General features: G+C 40.0%; 1 protein-coding gene across 7 annotated transcripts in view; it reads left to right on the forward strand.

Annotated features, from left to right (window-relative positions):
* The window catches only part of PDE10A (phosphodiesterase 10A), a 540,491-nt gene that overhangs the window by 344,783 nt on the left and 180,293 nt on the right, over positions 1–15,415 (forward strand). The window contains exon 1 of one of the 7 annotated variants that reach the window (XM_070256512.1): positions 4,147–4,479. The exons of the other annotated variants lie outside the window; for them this stretch is intronic. Coding sequence (XP_070112613.1) covers positions 4,464–4,479 — 16 coding nt within the window. The 5' untranslated portion in view covers positions 4,147–4,463. Of the gene's footprint in view, positions 1–4,146; positions 4,480–15,415 lie in introns of those variants that run through there. 7 annotated transcript variants of the gene reach the window in all.

Genomic DNA, 15,415 nt, shown 5'->3' on the forward strand with positions numbered 1-15,415 from the left:
ACATCTGTGCCAGTCTTCCTCTATTTTATGTGAGACACCACCACAGCATGGCGTGATGAGCGGTGCTAGGGCCGAGCCTGGGATCTGAACCTGCGAACCCCAGGCCACTGAAGTGGAGTGTGTGAACTTAACCACTCGACTACCAGGCTGTCCCCAAGAGTTCTGTTTTTTGATTGTTTTTTAACTATCCAGTTTTCATTTCATGTGGGGATTATTCAATTGAAAAACTCAAAACAAGGTGAAAAATGTTCAAAGTAAAAGGAGAAATTCCACTTTCCATTCATGACCCTGGTAGTTTTCCCCCTAAATGTTTCAAACCGCATTTGTGTGTAATGATCATCTTAAACAAAAATAGTACCTTTTGCAACTCTCTTTTGTCATTTATCAACATAGCGTGAGCAGCTTTCCACTAAGTACACAGAGGTGGATCTACTTTGCTCATTAGTGAAAAAGGATCGGTAATATCCCATGCTGTTGAGGATGTTTCTGTTTCTTTATGTTTGCTTTTCCAAGTAATTCTATAAAAGATGCTCTGTGTATCTATCTAAAAGTTATGATAAAGAGAAGAAATGGGTGCCAGGAGGAACCCCAATTTTTGAATTTGGTGGTATGGAAAAGCCCCCCGATCTGTCATGCATTCTTCTTTGCTAATCCTAAATGATATTTTCAATATGTACAAGTCTTGATTGTTGTACTTGCCACATATCCTAGAAGGAGCATACTGTGTAAGAACTGGCTTACACAAATAGAAATAGTCCCAGTTTGGACAATAATTCGTGTGGTTTTATGGCCTGCTTCAGCTAATTGGGGGATAGCATTCCATCATTTGCTGATACCCCTTTTTATTTATTCATTCCCCAGTGGAGAAACGTTTCAAGTTATTACCAACTCTTCATTATTATAAAACAGAAAGCTACTTCTGAAACAACACATACAACATTCAGCTTGCCCTCTTTCTCTACATTTCTAGTACTGTTTCTGTTTCCACGTGTCCATGTGCCATGACTGCAACAAAGTCGCTCCTTGCTTGGAGGAGCCAGTCCTCACAGATGTACTGTACTGCCCTCTCCAGAGCCTGTGCAAATGCCTTTCAGCTGGACAGTGTGGGAAGGGCTTAAGGTCCTAGTGCATTAGGAGAGAACACTGTATCTTAAGGACAATGCTTTGGGGAAGCCTCTGGCTCTTACTCAACAGCCTTCCTACTATGAGTATTTCCTATTTTCGCTAGAACGCTTTTCAGCTGCAACATGGGGTGTTAGAAGTGTCATTGTTGCTGCTATATGTTACTTCTCTGATTTTGTGCTTTAACTGTATCCTGCTAACAACATGTGGATTACAATTGCCTTGACCCTGATGTCGCTGAAGTACGAAGCTAAAATGTAATAAATATCAGTGAGTTTTTAAGGAGTTGCCATGGGATATAGTCCCATAAACCTTTTGGTCCATTTATTTTTCCTCAACGTGGCTGCACAGCAGAATCGTGTGGGAAAGCGTCAAGGTCCCTGTGTTAGACTTATTCCTGCAGACTCTTCAGACAAAACATTTTTTAAAAAGATGCCCGGTCGTTACCAAAGTTGGTTCAAGATACATCTGAAAATCAGGAGGCATATAATTAGTAACTCTCATATTATGTAATTATTTTGTTCTTTTTAACATGGAATTTGTTTTTTACTTCTTATCTCCCCTCTTCTGAAAGTCAACCTAATTTTGTTTTCATATTGGAGGAAAAACAAATTCCGATGTCACATAAATATAATACAAACTAGTTTAGGCTTCATGTAACTTTTCTTTTAGTCAAAGCCTTGCACCTGTAAGATATAATCTAGGAGCACTGGATTTTTGTGAGGTTGAACTTTAGCTCATATAGGTGCCCTCTTTATGAAAACACAAAAGTATCTCACGTTGGCAAATTTCACAAAATTACGTGATCCTGTGAAGTTCTGCCAGTTTCACAAAAACTCATCACCAGGGTCTTTCCCAGGACGTTGGAAACGGCCTGTCAAATGGTAGACCTTGAAGCTTGGCTTCATGGTAAATACTCCCCAACCCAAACTCTTGTTCCCAGTCAGTTTTCTACAGTGCCTGAAGTTGCAAGTTTGGAAGGATGCTCCAGTGGTACATTTTTCTGGAACTCTTCCATTAAATTTGAAATCTTGGAGAGAGACTGAAACAGTTAAGCCATAGAGGTCAGGAGGTTTATTTTCCAGGGCCAGCTCCATGGGTTGGAGGCTGAATCCAGAGTGTTTTGTTGAGAAAGGGTGTGAGAGGGATTGGAGTGGTGGGTGGGGGAGAGAGTTGGAAGTGGGACAGGAGAGTTGGGGAGACAGTAGTGGGACAAGGGGAATTGTTTACTATCTCTGCTGGTTTTTTTTGCCACTGCCCAACACCTTAGCATGAATTCCTTTATTGATTTACGATGTTATACTTCCCTCTGTCCCGGTAGAAGCCTGTGGAACAGGCAAGTGGTGAAGACAGAAAGGGCAGTGGATTTGGAAGAAAAGGATGACAAGCAGAGCCTCAGACCCAAAGACAAGTTTTATTCGGTAGATCCTGATCTTAATGTCCATTTTTAAAAATACTGATTATAGAAGCCACTTTTCCCCTTTATCTTCTGACCTCTGTCATAGAACAGTAATTATTGCAACCACGATAAAGTTGGGTTAAACACTGTTTTAGTTGGTAGGGTCTTCAGTTTGTGACTCTTTATCTTCAGAGACTTTGAGAAGAGATGGTATAATCATAAGCTATCATTAATAAATTAGATAGGCTTGAGAGATCCTACTGATTATTTAATGCACCTAAGAGCAAATAACAACATAAGAAAACAGCTGTCCTGACTAATCTGTGTAAAATTTTAGACTAACCAAGAAATTGTCCATTAGCAAGTTCTTAACATAAAAATGTCAGGGGGTGGGGCATCTAGAGACTAGGAAATCTTGAAAGTAATTACTCTCCTGAAGTGAATTTGAAGGATATGGCAACTGGATCTTTAAGTATTGGCATCTACCAGTTTTTGTACGTTAGCTTGCTCATCTCTACCTCCTAGGGCAGTTGTAAGCATTACATATTATAATGTCACCAAGTCACCTAAAACACTGCAGAGTACACAGCAAGCACTCAATAAACACTAGCAAATTATGTGTAATACAGAACTGTTTGCAGAACAAAATGTTAACATTACTGCATTTGAGTTGCTAGAGAAAAAAATACTGCAATCATACTTAACATAAATTTGGAGCACTAGATTTGGCTAAGATCCCTGTCAGCATCAGATATGTTTAAAGAATTAATTCCTTATTGGTGAGGCAGGAGTGGAGGGAATAGAGTAGGAGCCATATTGAAATCCCAGCTTGGGATAGTGGTTGGTACAATCCTATCTGAGTGGTTAAAGGCAGTTGACTAGGCCCTCTGGGTTCCTCTGTGGCAGATACTTTGTGTCGTTGATTAAATAGTCTCAAGACCTTTATGGAGTACACGCTGGGAGTGAAAGGTTGGATGAGGAAATATTTGGCTGTAAATCCACTGACGGGAAGATGAGTGGGATGTGGAGAGAAAAATACAGCAGGAAGTGAATATCCGGGGCGGCCGGCAGAATAGAGCTGGAAGGGATGTGTGAGGAAGGGGAGCCCTTATTTTATAAACATGGACTTGGGAAGAGGTACTTGCTTCATTGTCAATTGAAGGACACATGAGAACATTTATCTGTACCTGTGTGTATATGTACACACACACACACACACACACACACACACACACACACCCATTTGGTTTCTTGAATAGAATCAAAGACCCTCAAAAGAAGACCCACTTTCCTTTTGGATTAGGTTTTGCCCTGATCTTAAAACCTCACTTTACAGAGAATTCATTCAGTGCCATTTCCATAGACTATTGTCCTGTAGAACTGGGCGCTGGCTGGCCACTCTCTCTGAGAAGTGGTTAGCGTCTCGTGAAGGCTGCAGGCTCTCTTGGCCATGTGTCCTCAGCAGGTGGCTCTGGAAACCCAGCAGGTCTTCCCTGGAACCCCCAGAGGAGTGAAGGTGACCGATTGGGGTGGGCGGTGGGGATTGAGAGAGAGGAAAGCCCCTGTCTGGGGAGGGCTGTGTGAGGGGTGCTGAGGTGAAGATTCCGGGGTCCCACTGTGATGTCAGCGTCGCCGGAGGGAACAGGTTGTCCTCAGCCTTCGGCAGTTGGAATCTGTTGGAGGGTGGCTGGCCAATCCTTGGCCGGAGAGAGTTGGGCACTAGAAGACCCCACCGGGGTGTCAGCTTGGACTCCAGGTAGAAAGGAAGTAATCCAGCGATTTGTGCCAGTCCCTGGTCCCAGGACAGTCTGCATGCCTGATGCCAGCCCTAGGAGATGGGCTGCCCCGGAGGCCAGGGAGGCCTGCTTAGAGGCTCTGCGCTCTGGGCCGAAGCGTTCCTGCTCCTGCCCGCGCCCCCTGGCAGTTACCCGCTGACTGTGGTATGGCAAGATTCTATGGTGAGGAGGGTGCTTGTTCAGTGACATAGCAATGAATGCTTATTCAGCTCTGACTCTGTACCAGGGGTGTCGCTAAGCCTGTTTAAAGACCCTGGGGTTCTCTGAGTAGCTGTTTTCTGAAACCATATGCAACCAAGGCACACCTAATGTTTTCCTAATTAATGTGGGGTAAGGGATGAAGCAGTGGCTTCAAGGGTTCCTCTGACTTCTCATTACTTCCAAGAGGTCAAGAGAGAGACCGATGCGAAAACAAAAGCCAAAGCTGATTGTAATGCCATTTATCAGAGAGGAGCTTGGAAAGAGGATAGCCCTGAGGAGAAAAAGAGAAAACTATAGTGGTGGGTTGTGTTTGTGGAACAGGGAAAATCCATCCTTGTTGCAAGGGGGTGCGTTAAACTGAGCAAAGGCTGCACGGAAAGGTGCATTTGCCTTACAAAGGGGAGGGCTCACGTTTTGGGACTGCTGCTTTCTCTTTGCTTATTTTAGGATGCTTTTGTCTTCAGCAGGGCTGAAGAATCACTGGCAGCCATGGGAGGGGAGGAATCGGCATACAATTCATTACGATTGTTTGTATTCTTTGAAATTCATCCATAACTGTCCTATAATGTGGCAATTACCGGAGTGAAATCCATAGAGAGTGTGTTAGACTGTCTTGGATTGGTGTTTAGGCTAATTTGGAAGTACTTAATGGTGGGGCTGTTTTTCACCTCTTCTGAAGGGTTGGAGAGGCACGTCTAGGTAGGATAGGAATTGGGAGAGCATCCCAGAGGAGACAGCTGGAGGTCTCTTCCAGAGATGCGAGAGGACGAAGTGAGGCAAAGAGAGTCATGGGTGTACTGACTCCATCACTTTATTTCACCTAAGTTAAAGTCCATAGCCACGCTCCTAGCTGGTAGCAAACGCAAGTCTAGTTCCCAATCCAAGGGTTAGTAGTTTAAAATTTTCTGAATTTATTTGAAAAAGGATAGGATAATGGGATTTTTTTTCTTTGAAAATTGATTTGTGGTTCTACCTATTGTATGAGCTTAATAGAAAATAGAAGAACCGAAGGAACCATTTATTGTGCAATTATCATGTTCTAGACAGTGTATTAAGAATTTTACATGCATTTTCTTTATGAGTCTTCCCAATAATGTTTATAAGATTAGTACTGTTGTTATCACCATTTACAAGTCGAACCTTAGGATAAGTGCATTGCCCAAGGTGACCCAGTAGGGCCATGCCATTTGTACCCTGATTACGCGTGGAGGAAGAAACTTCCTTTTTTGTGATAGAAAACAGCTGTGCCCGTGTGTCTTAAGTTTGGAAGATTTTAAGCATAGTTTTGATAATAAGTATTTTTTCATTTGTTTTTCCTGTTTCAAAAGATAACTTGACAATGTTATCAATGCATTTGCCTGCAACTCTTAAAAGTTACATTTTTAAGATCTCTTTGATATTGTTAGTTTTTGGGGGCTATCTCTCTCCAAGATCTGAAAATAAGGAGAACAGAAATTAAATATGAGTAACAAGGTTTACTTCCAAACTTTTGCAGCAATAAATTTGACCATTCTCAGATGCAGTTAAATAATTGCTCAAATGTATCTTGGTATTTTTAAGATCTAACCAGCAAATTGACGAGTTTGGGGGTTTTTTCCTCAACAAAAAATAAGTGGGAATAAAGTCTGTTTAAATTAGACTAATGAGTGGTTTGTTGGTCTGACTCATGGCCTTGAGTAGGCACAGAGGCCAGGGACCAGAATGTTACTTAAGTTAGTGTAGTTCTTGTTGCCATAAGAATTTGGTTCGTAAGGGGACATCTCCTGCTTCACTCTTACATGTGGTCCCACACAACAAATGTCAGTAGTCCTTTTACTTCTTTTCCATTGTATTAGCCTCACAATCTTCTTTCTATTAGCTTCTAATTACATTCCATTATATGCAAATGAGATTTAAAGGCATACAAAGGACACAATCAGAACTATAAGCAAACCTAGTGTCATTCGTGTTGTCTCTTGCCTGCTTTAGTCTGACATGGCTAAGATCTTGTCCACAGCTGTTAAGCTATCTGGAAAAGAATTAACTGGAAGGAGTAATGGAAGCAATTCTGTTTCTAAAGTGGATTTGTTTCTGTCCTACAAAATTATCCTAAGTCTTTGTTTATGGGCTATATTTGCACTTATTTGAGGGACTTTCTCCTCCCAGTGCAGGCTTGGTGAGCCAAGGAGTCAAAAGAAAGATTTCTTGGACTCTCAAGGTCTGGCAGTAGTGCTCTTTTATTTAGAGAATAGTGTGGAATAGCATGGGGACAGGACCCACGGGCACAAGGAGCTGCTGGAAACATGGGTTGAGGGCAGGGCTAAATTGAAGGCATAGGTATGTGAGTTATCTCTTTACAAGACAAAGGAAAGAATATGTAAAAAAAAGTTGGTAAAATGGTATCAGCGCAGGTGGGGTCTGGTTATTGGCTGGTCCTATAACTTTTAGATAAGAAACCAGATTAAGGAAATGGCTGAAGCCACCACCTTAGATATTATCTTCAGCTAAAGATAAAGGAGGATGTTGGTGGTGAGGGGTGGTCAGTTACATGAGGTCACCAGACAGTAAACAGCTTAAGTCCTTGCCTTCCCCATTAACAGTTTCTAGAGATAAGGTCATCCCCCCTTCCTCCTGGTGCAGAGAGGGAGACATCCCCACAGATGGGAGACTTCCTTCACAAATGCAAATGTCTCTCATCAAAGGGCAAGCAAATTCCACTCCTCAGAGCCTCCTTCCCATCTGCGGTTTTTAAAAGTAACCAGCCTGGGGCCGGCCCTGTGGCACAGAGGTTAAGTTTGCACGTTCCACTTGTCGCTGTCGCTGCCTGGGGATTTGCCAGTTCGGATCCCAGGTGCAGACATGGCACTGCTTGGCAAGCCATGCTGTGGTAGGCGTCCCATGTATAAAGTAGAGGAAGATGGGCAGAGATGTTAGCTCAGTGCCAGTCTTCCTCGCAAAAAGAGGAGGATTGGCAGTAGTTAGCTCAGGGCTAGTCTTCCTCAAAAAAAAAAACAAAAAAAAAGTAAATAAAAGTAACCAGCCTCAAATAATCCTCATCACTCCTACTCATTGCTCACACAAGTTACCGTAACACTATTTTGTCATCAATACAGATAACCTAAAGGGAGAAAACGTTTTTGTGGCTAAAACCTGAATTCTATATGGGAAAATGCTTGGGTACAAATACAACCATTGGCTTACTTTTCCACATACAGTTTCGCTTTTTTTTTTTTTTCTTTTAAGAATTGAGATAACTTCATGACTAGTTCAACATTAAAACCTGATTTGGATTTAGTACTCTATATTAGGAGAAAGTGACTTAAAAAAAAAAAAAGCCCACATGGTCATTTTCTTAATCTATGATCTGTATGTGTGGGTCTGTCATATATTCATTTACACAACAGAAATGAGGTGCTACTCTTTTAGGAATTGGGGATATAGCAGTGAACAAATGGATTGAAAAAAAAAATCTCTGTCTTCCTGGATACACCTTAAGCAGGGAGATAGACAGAAATAAACAAATAAGTGAAATACGTCGTGTGCCAGGTTAGTGAGAAGTGCTATGGAGAAAAATCTGGCAGCAAAGGGCGATATGGAGCGTAGTTATACTTTTAATTGATATAAGCAAGGAATGCAAAACCCGAGCCAAGATTTCAAGCAGGTGAGCCATGCAGATCACTGGTGACCAGGTTTTCAAGCCGAGACAACAAACAGCAAATGCAAAAACCTGATCTGAGAGCATGGCTGATGTATTTGGAGGCATTGCAACGAGGCCAGCGTGAGTAGGGGAGAAAAGCAAAGATTGTGTAGGGTGTCCAGGGCCCCTGAAGGATTTTCTCTGTTCTCTAAGGAAGATAGGAAGCCATTAAAAGGTTTTAAGCAGAGAAGTGACCTACTCTGGCTTACTAAAATCACCCTGGCTGCTGCATTGGGAACAGACTACAAGAAGAAGGGCAAAAATAGACAAATTAGGACTCCAGTGACCAATCCAGGCAAAGGATGGTGCTGGCCTTGGTCATGGTGGAGGCAGTAGACTGGATGAGAAATGATGGGATCATGGATATATTTTAGAGGTATAGCCAATAGGATTTCCCGACAGATTGGATGTGGGGTGGGAGAGAAAGACATGCATGATGGCATCAGCGTTTTGGTCAAGTTTCTTGCCAAAGTCTGGAAGAATGGCGGATCAGGTTTGTGGGAAAATCAGGGTGTGTTTGATTTTGGGCATGTTAACTGAAGGTACCGACTAGGCTTTTGGCTGTATTATGATAGAAGTCTGGCTGTTAAAAGTTGATTAAAATAGCCTTGATCTTCATTTGAGGCTGTTATAATGGAGTACAGGTAAGCGTTTCATGAATATTTCTCATGGTTGATTTTCTTCAGTCACTTAAATTGACCAGAACAATGAAATGATAATAATCTTCTAATTTTGGTTGTTCTACAGGCTTATCTTTATTAATTTTGCAGACATCCATCCTTCTGATAATTGAACTGGTTTTCTTGACTCTGTAATATAGTCAAAGACTTCTAGCCATCTTTACTGTGACAGTGCCCTTGCGCAGCTTTGGGGCATGTGTGTGTCTGGGGGGGTATTCTAGTTTGAATCTCATAAGGACTAATGTAGAGACAAGGAGGTTAGGAAAAGGAAAAACTGAGGCTAGGGCAGGGAAGCTGTAGGGCTGGCCCCTGAAGGAGTTGGCCAGTGTTTATGGAAACAGTCTACACTTGGCTGGACCTAGACTTTAAACCCAGTGGTGGTTGGGGTTCCTGGACTCCGGTGGTCAAAAGAATCTAGATTTTAGAATCAGACTTGGTTCAAATTCCAGCTTTGCCAGTCCCTGGATGCTTGACTTCAAGAAAGTAATCTAACTTCTCTGAATTTCAGTTTCTTCATCCATAGATTGGCGATGATCCTGACTTCATGATCTGGGTCTTGTTTACCGTTCCAGCCTTATCTCCTGCCATCCTCTCATGTGCTGCTTCCCTTGCAAATTACGCAGCAGAGTATATGGTTCTCTGGCTTAGCGCAAATTCTCACTGCATCACGTAATGCCAGTTCTATTTTTGGTGATGCTAAATTTGCTCACTAGGTTCAGATGGTGTCCAACAGATGTCTCTACTGTAAAGGTATCTTTTCTCCTTTGAAATGAGTAATCTGTCGAGTGATGCTTTGAGATGGTGTGAATATCATCCTTCCCAACACCCTTTCATTCAGTGATTTTGGCATTCATTGGTTGTCTTTGCCTGAATTAATTTTTACATTCTGGCTTACAGAATGCTGACTTTTGAAAAATTCTCTGATTCCTTCTACATCTAAACCTTGAATTAGCCTACCATCAAGACCTCCCCTCACCTTTCCTTTTTGTTTTGGTTTTCTGTGGGTATAGTTATGGACTCAAGGATTCCTTTTATATTCAGTGTTATAATACTACAGTACCATATTTCTTCTTTTTCCTTTGAATATGTGATATGTTACAATCTATTGCTGTGTTTATTATTTCTAATCCTCCAACTGCCCCAGATTTGGCCAGTTTGAATTCTTTCCAAACATTTCCTTATTCCTTTTCACATGTCACCATTAACCCTAGACACTTCCTTGACCTTCTAGCACAAAATATTCCCTATCTAGTTTATACTTTCCTATTTCTGACCTGGAATCAGCTGTTTCTCCAAGGAGCCCTGGTACTGTTCAATGGGGAATGGTGTTTAAGTAGCCAAGACTTGAATCTTAGGTGTGCTTAACAGCAACTTTGGTGTTATTCTTTCTTGGCCTTTTCAGTGGATAACGCTAGGAAATGTGTATTTAAATAATAATTCTATAATGCTATCTCCAATTCAAAGCTGATATCATATAGTTCTTCCTCACTAGGAAAGGCACTTTAAAAATTATTATATAGAGTAATCAGCACAGAAAATAATTATTAGAAAGCTTATGTATTACAGGCTAGTATGATTCAACAAGAATCTCACCTTATGGTCAAAGTATTAATATTGGTGATTTAGCTCACTTAGAGGAACGTGTTTTGTGGGCTATGATAGAACAGGAAACCTGAGGACAGTTTTTGTTGTCTTTGGAGTTTTTTGTTTGTTTTTCAAGGTTGGTACCTGAACTAATATCCGTTGCCGATCTTCTTTTTTTTTTTCTTCTTCTCCCCAAAGCACACCCCTGGTACATAGTTGTATATTGTAGTTGTAGGTCCTTCTGGTTCTCCTGTGTTGGACGCTGCCTCGGTGTGGCCTGATGAGTGGTGCTAGGTCCGTGCCTAGGATCCTAACCGGAGAAATCCTGGGCTCCCGAGACAAAGCGCGCAAACTTAACCACTTGGCTCCAGGGCCGACTCCAGGGAGTTTTGGCTTGATACTTTTTGCATCCTTAACTTACTCAGAATGACCTACATGATTCATAATATTAGTGTCCTTAGATGGATAGTTTAGGAGTACATTTGCCATTTTAAAATTTCCTAAGTTATAATAAAAATTTCTTTATTAAAACGTTAAATATTTACTAATAAAGCTTTAAAGAAATCGAATTGTGACTAATGTAATGTCTTAATATTAGCTGTAGATTTTGCGGATGTAATAGTCAATATGAATTGTTTGATTTTTAAATTTTATTTTATTATAGTATCCCATATTTGTACTGCTTTTGCTCCTTTTAGAATACTGAATCATATCAACTTTCCTGATTAGGACATTTTGCAGTTTATCATATATATGTAAGGATTTGAAGTAAAATGTTATGCTGTGTTGAATGATTTTTTAATGCTAGTATAGCATTTTTTTCTATTTGTATTTTAAAATAGATATTTGACCTTTTTGTTAAGAACACATAATACAGTTAGCCCTCTTGTGGATTTTGCATCTGGAGGGTTAACTAGGGGACTCGAACATTTGTGGATTTTGGTATCTTCAGGAAATCCTGGAACCAGTGTCCAGTGAATACCAAGGGATGATTGTATAGTTTCTTAAATAAAAAGCATCGATGAATGAATGGACCAGCTTTGTGGATTACGTTCCTTTCTTTGTTCTGACAAACGGCATAAAATTTATTGAAGGCAATCTCACTCAGTTAGATTATATTCTTGATTTATGTCAGGCTAATATGTATTCAACAGCTACTTAAAATTCTTTTTATATCTTTTGAAGAAGTGCTCAAGCATTTCATTTGTGTGTCCCAAGTGTGAGGTGAACTTGACCTTGCCTTTTGGCCAAGATTGCAGAGCAGAGCAGGGCAGGACCAGATGAGTAATGCTTGTGGTGGCTCAGATGTCTGGCAACCATTCCATACATCTGTGGTTCTTGTTATTGGAAAACCTGGGTTTGAATGAGAGACAGCAGCCGGGCCTGACGCGTTTACTATAGCAGAGCAGAGCAGAGCAAAGCGAAACAAAACCATAAACAAGTCATTTCTAGGTGGACACCAACTAGGGTTGCACCAGCTTTATTTCAAGTGCAAAACTTAAACCTCATGCCAGGTTCTGCCTTCAAAGAATGACAAAGGCTGACTGAAAATACTTGTCAAGGAAAATGCTGGAGATCTATTCAGTTATTTTTTGGGCCATGAAAGCAAAGTCCCCCTTTGTGCTGGCCAATAGGCCTCATAGACAGGAAGGTTGCGACGTGATTCTCTTTTTGACCGTGCTGTCTAATTTACAGTGAATCATGCACAATCTATTAGTTTTCCCCTCTTTCACTGTACCGTCTGCTCCTCCTTCTCTTGCCTATAAAAATACCTCTTCTCTTGCCTTACTGCTTTCATAATCCACATGACTAATATGATACCACGGGAAAAGATCTGGGCAAAGCAACTGTGTCCCATCTTCTAGTTTATTTTGATTTAAACACTTCATTAATTGAGGGGAAATAACTCTGCAGATCTATGGTTTCTTCATGCTTGTTGTAGCCCTGTTAAATGTCTACACTCGTTTTTTAAAACACTGTTTCTTTAACTTAAGTCATTTTTTCGTGTCTACTCAAATACATTGTAAACATATGCATTGCAAGAAGAAAAAAGGAGGCTACGATTTTGCAGCTGGCGCAACATAAGCGCTCAGAAAGTGTTTGGGTGAAAATTAAGAACATCGAGCTCTTTATGCTTGGCATAAGCTTGCATTATGGTTCAGTTTGATTCAGGAAGTATTTCTCCTCTTGTGAGTTAAGAGTGTTACCTCTGGAGGCAGACAGCTTGGTTTTCATCTCAGCTCTGCCACAGATATAGCTGTGGGGCCAACTATTTACTTAACCTTCCTCTGCATCACTTTCCTGCTCTGTAAAGTGGGGGCAACAATAGCTCTTACAGAATTGTTGTGAAGAATAAATGAGTTAATATCTGCAAGACACTTAATCAGTGCTTAGTTCACAGTCAATACTCAGTAAGTGTTAGCCCTTATTTTTATTGCCACTTTCCTGTAAATCAATAGCGCCTGACTCAGTTAGTAAAATTGTAGAAAAAGCTCAAGATTCAAGATTTTCTGGAAATGAAGTCTTATGGTTATTTTAAATGAAAACCTAATAATTAAAGATTAATTAGTCAGTATTATTCTACTTCTGAACTTTTTCTAGTCTTTATAAACATCTCTGAAACATATTTACCAATAACCCCAAAATGTGTCTTATCTTCAACTGTATACAATTGAAAATCCAAATTCTTCAAGTAGCTTTCGGAAGGATCTGCTGTCTTTTATGCTTTTTATCTTAGCTTGTCATAAAAAGTGAAATAACATAATATGCATATTTAACTTCAAATTTTGTCTTTTGAAGTGTTTTTTTTTAATTTAACAGCCGTAAGGTTTTTTTAAAATTAAATTTATACTTTGAGGCAGAGTTTTAAATATAAATGACATTTTTTAATGTACCTGGATGGTTGGGCTTTTTGTAAATCTAGTCCTTCATTTTCTGGTTTTTTATTGAACTTGGAATTCATACCACCTTGCAGATAAGTTAGATAGCCAGAGAATACCGAAAACTCCAGTCCACAACTTTTTTTCCCCCAAATTTACAATTTTTCCCATCCATCCGTTTGGCTTTCCACCTATCCACCTATTCATCTGTCCAGCCAGTAACAAACATTCTCTCTGCCAGGCACTGTTTTGTGTCTGGCGCTAAATGTCATTAATTTAAAACGTGAGAATAGAATGAATACCCGTGCACTCACAAACCAGTGTAAGAAATCCTAACTTGATTTTCAAAGTTAAAAAAAAAAAAGATTGTAGTGTTCATTTTCTTTAGTTTTCGATTAAGTATTTTACTTAAAGCTAAAATGAAATGAAGCATTTTTCTTAATTTTTAACTAATGCTTTTTTTAATGTAAAGTAATAGAACCCTTAGGAGAATAATTGAAAATGGGAAAATGTAATATTATCTACTTCACAGGCATGTGGAGGTCGTGTGTGCTGGGTGCCATAAGGGACCCAGAGCCAAATAGAGCCCATATTGACCTCAAATTTGTTGTCATTTCAAATCATTTTACCCGATTAACTTTTTTCCTGTGCCTTGTCCAGAAAATAGAATGAGAAGCCATATCAAGGCCTGCAATATTTTAATGGCACTGCTCTGTATGTTTTCAATTGACTCAATTTCCTTTTTTTGGACTTTTGCAGTTTGCAAAAATATATACCTGTGACTTCATAAATGTTGGCAATATATTAATCTGTGATAATATGTTAGTTTTGTGGCCATGGCTGATTTGAAAGGACTCGTGTAATTCAATCATACTTTCTTGATGATTTTGTTGTGTAATAGAATATTTTCAAAAACACAGATATTGGCTGCATTTTTATGAATGTTTTAAATATTTCTTGAGTACATCCTATGTGTTAGGATTACTCTACAGCCTGTCCATACCTTGTACCTGATCTCATTTAGCATTTGCAAAAACTGTAGTGCAGGTGGGGAAATTGTTCGTAGAGACGTTACCTGTTAGTGGCAGAATTGGGATTCATGCTCCTATCTGTCTGATCCTAGATACCATGCTTTCTCCACCGTGCTAGTAGTTTGCAGATTTGTAAGTTTTATGAACTAATACCATTTTTCTTAAAATGAGAGAATGACATTGGTTTGTCCTCTTTTCATTTTGCCAGCTAAGAATTCTAAAAATAAAATTATTCCCATTTCATTTCAAAAAGATAGTTTGATACCCAAATGTAGTAAGACATCGTTTTAACATAAAGGGCAGTCCTTTTAAGTGGAATAAACTTAGTTTTATGAAAAACTCATTCCAACGAACTGTACACCTCTCACAGGGCAGGAACTACTGTCCCCGTGTTCCATCCTGTCCTACTTTGGCCCCCAAGCCAAGATTTGTTCAGTTGGGGAAGGACTTCTTTGAGACTGGTGGTAAAATGAAGAATGTAATAGATGCGGAGACAAACTTCAGAACCCAGAAACTAGAATTTTTTGCATAGGCATCAGTGCCTGGATTCTTCATTTGGTATATTTTGCCTATTTATGTTATGTCAGCCGCTGAGAAAATACCATGTGTGAGATTGTGTTCATTGCAATACGTGGGTTTGTGTTATTATTAGGAATGGCTGAACTTCTGTAAGCGAATATTGAAGGATTCTATTTTTCAATTTTCCGTATTTCATATATTTTCCATGGAATAGTGACTGGCAATATGAACAGATGGCGTTATCTTTTTCTTAAAGACAGAAATAGAGGAAAACTGGTTTTGTCAGAGAAGTCACAGAGACTCATTTTTTTGTTTATGAAAGGGTCATATATATATTTTTTCCCAGACCTTTTTTTTTTTTGAGGAAGATTAGCCCTGAGCTAACTGCTGCCAATCCTCCTCTTTTCCCTGAGGAAGGCTGGCCCTGAGCTAACATCCGTGCCCATCTTCCTCCACTTTATATGTGGGATGCCTGCCACAGCATGGCGTGCTGAGCAATGCCATGTCTGCTGCTGGGATCCAAACTGG

This window comes from Equus caballus, chromosome 31 (assembly GCF_041296265.1).
Source record: "Equus caballus isolate H_3958 breed thoroughbred chromosome 31, TB-T2T, whole genome shotgun sequence".
Taxonomy (NCBI): Eukaryota; Metazoa; Chordata; class Mammalia; order Perissodactyla; family Equidae; genus Equus; species Equus caballus.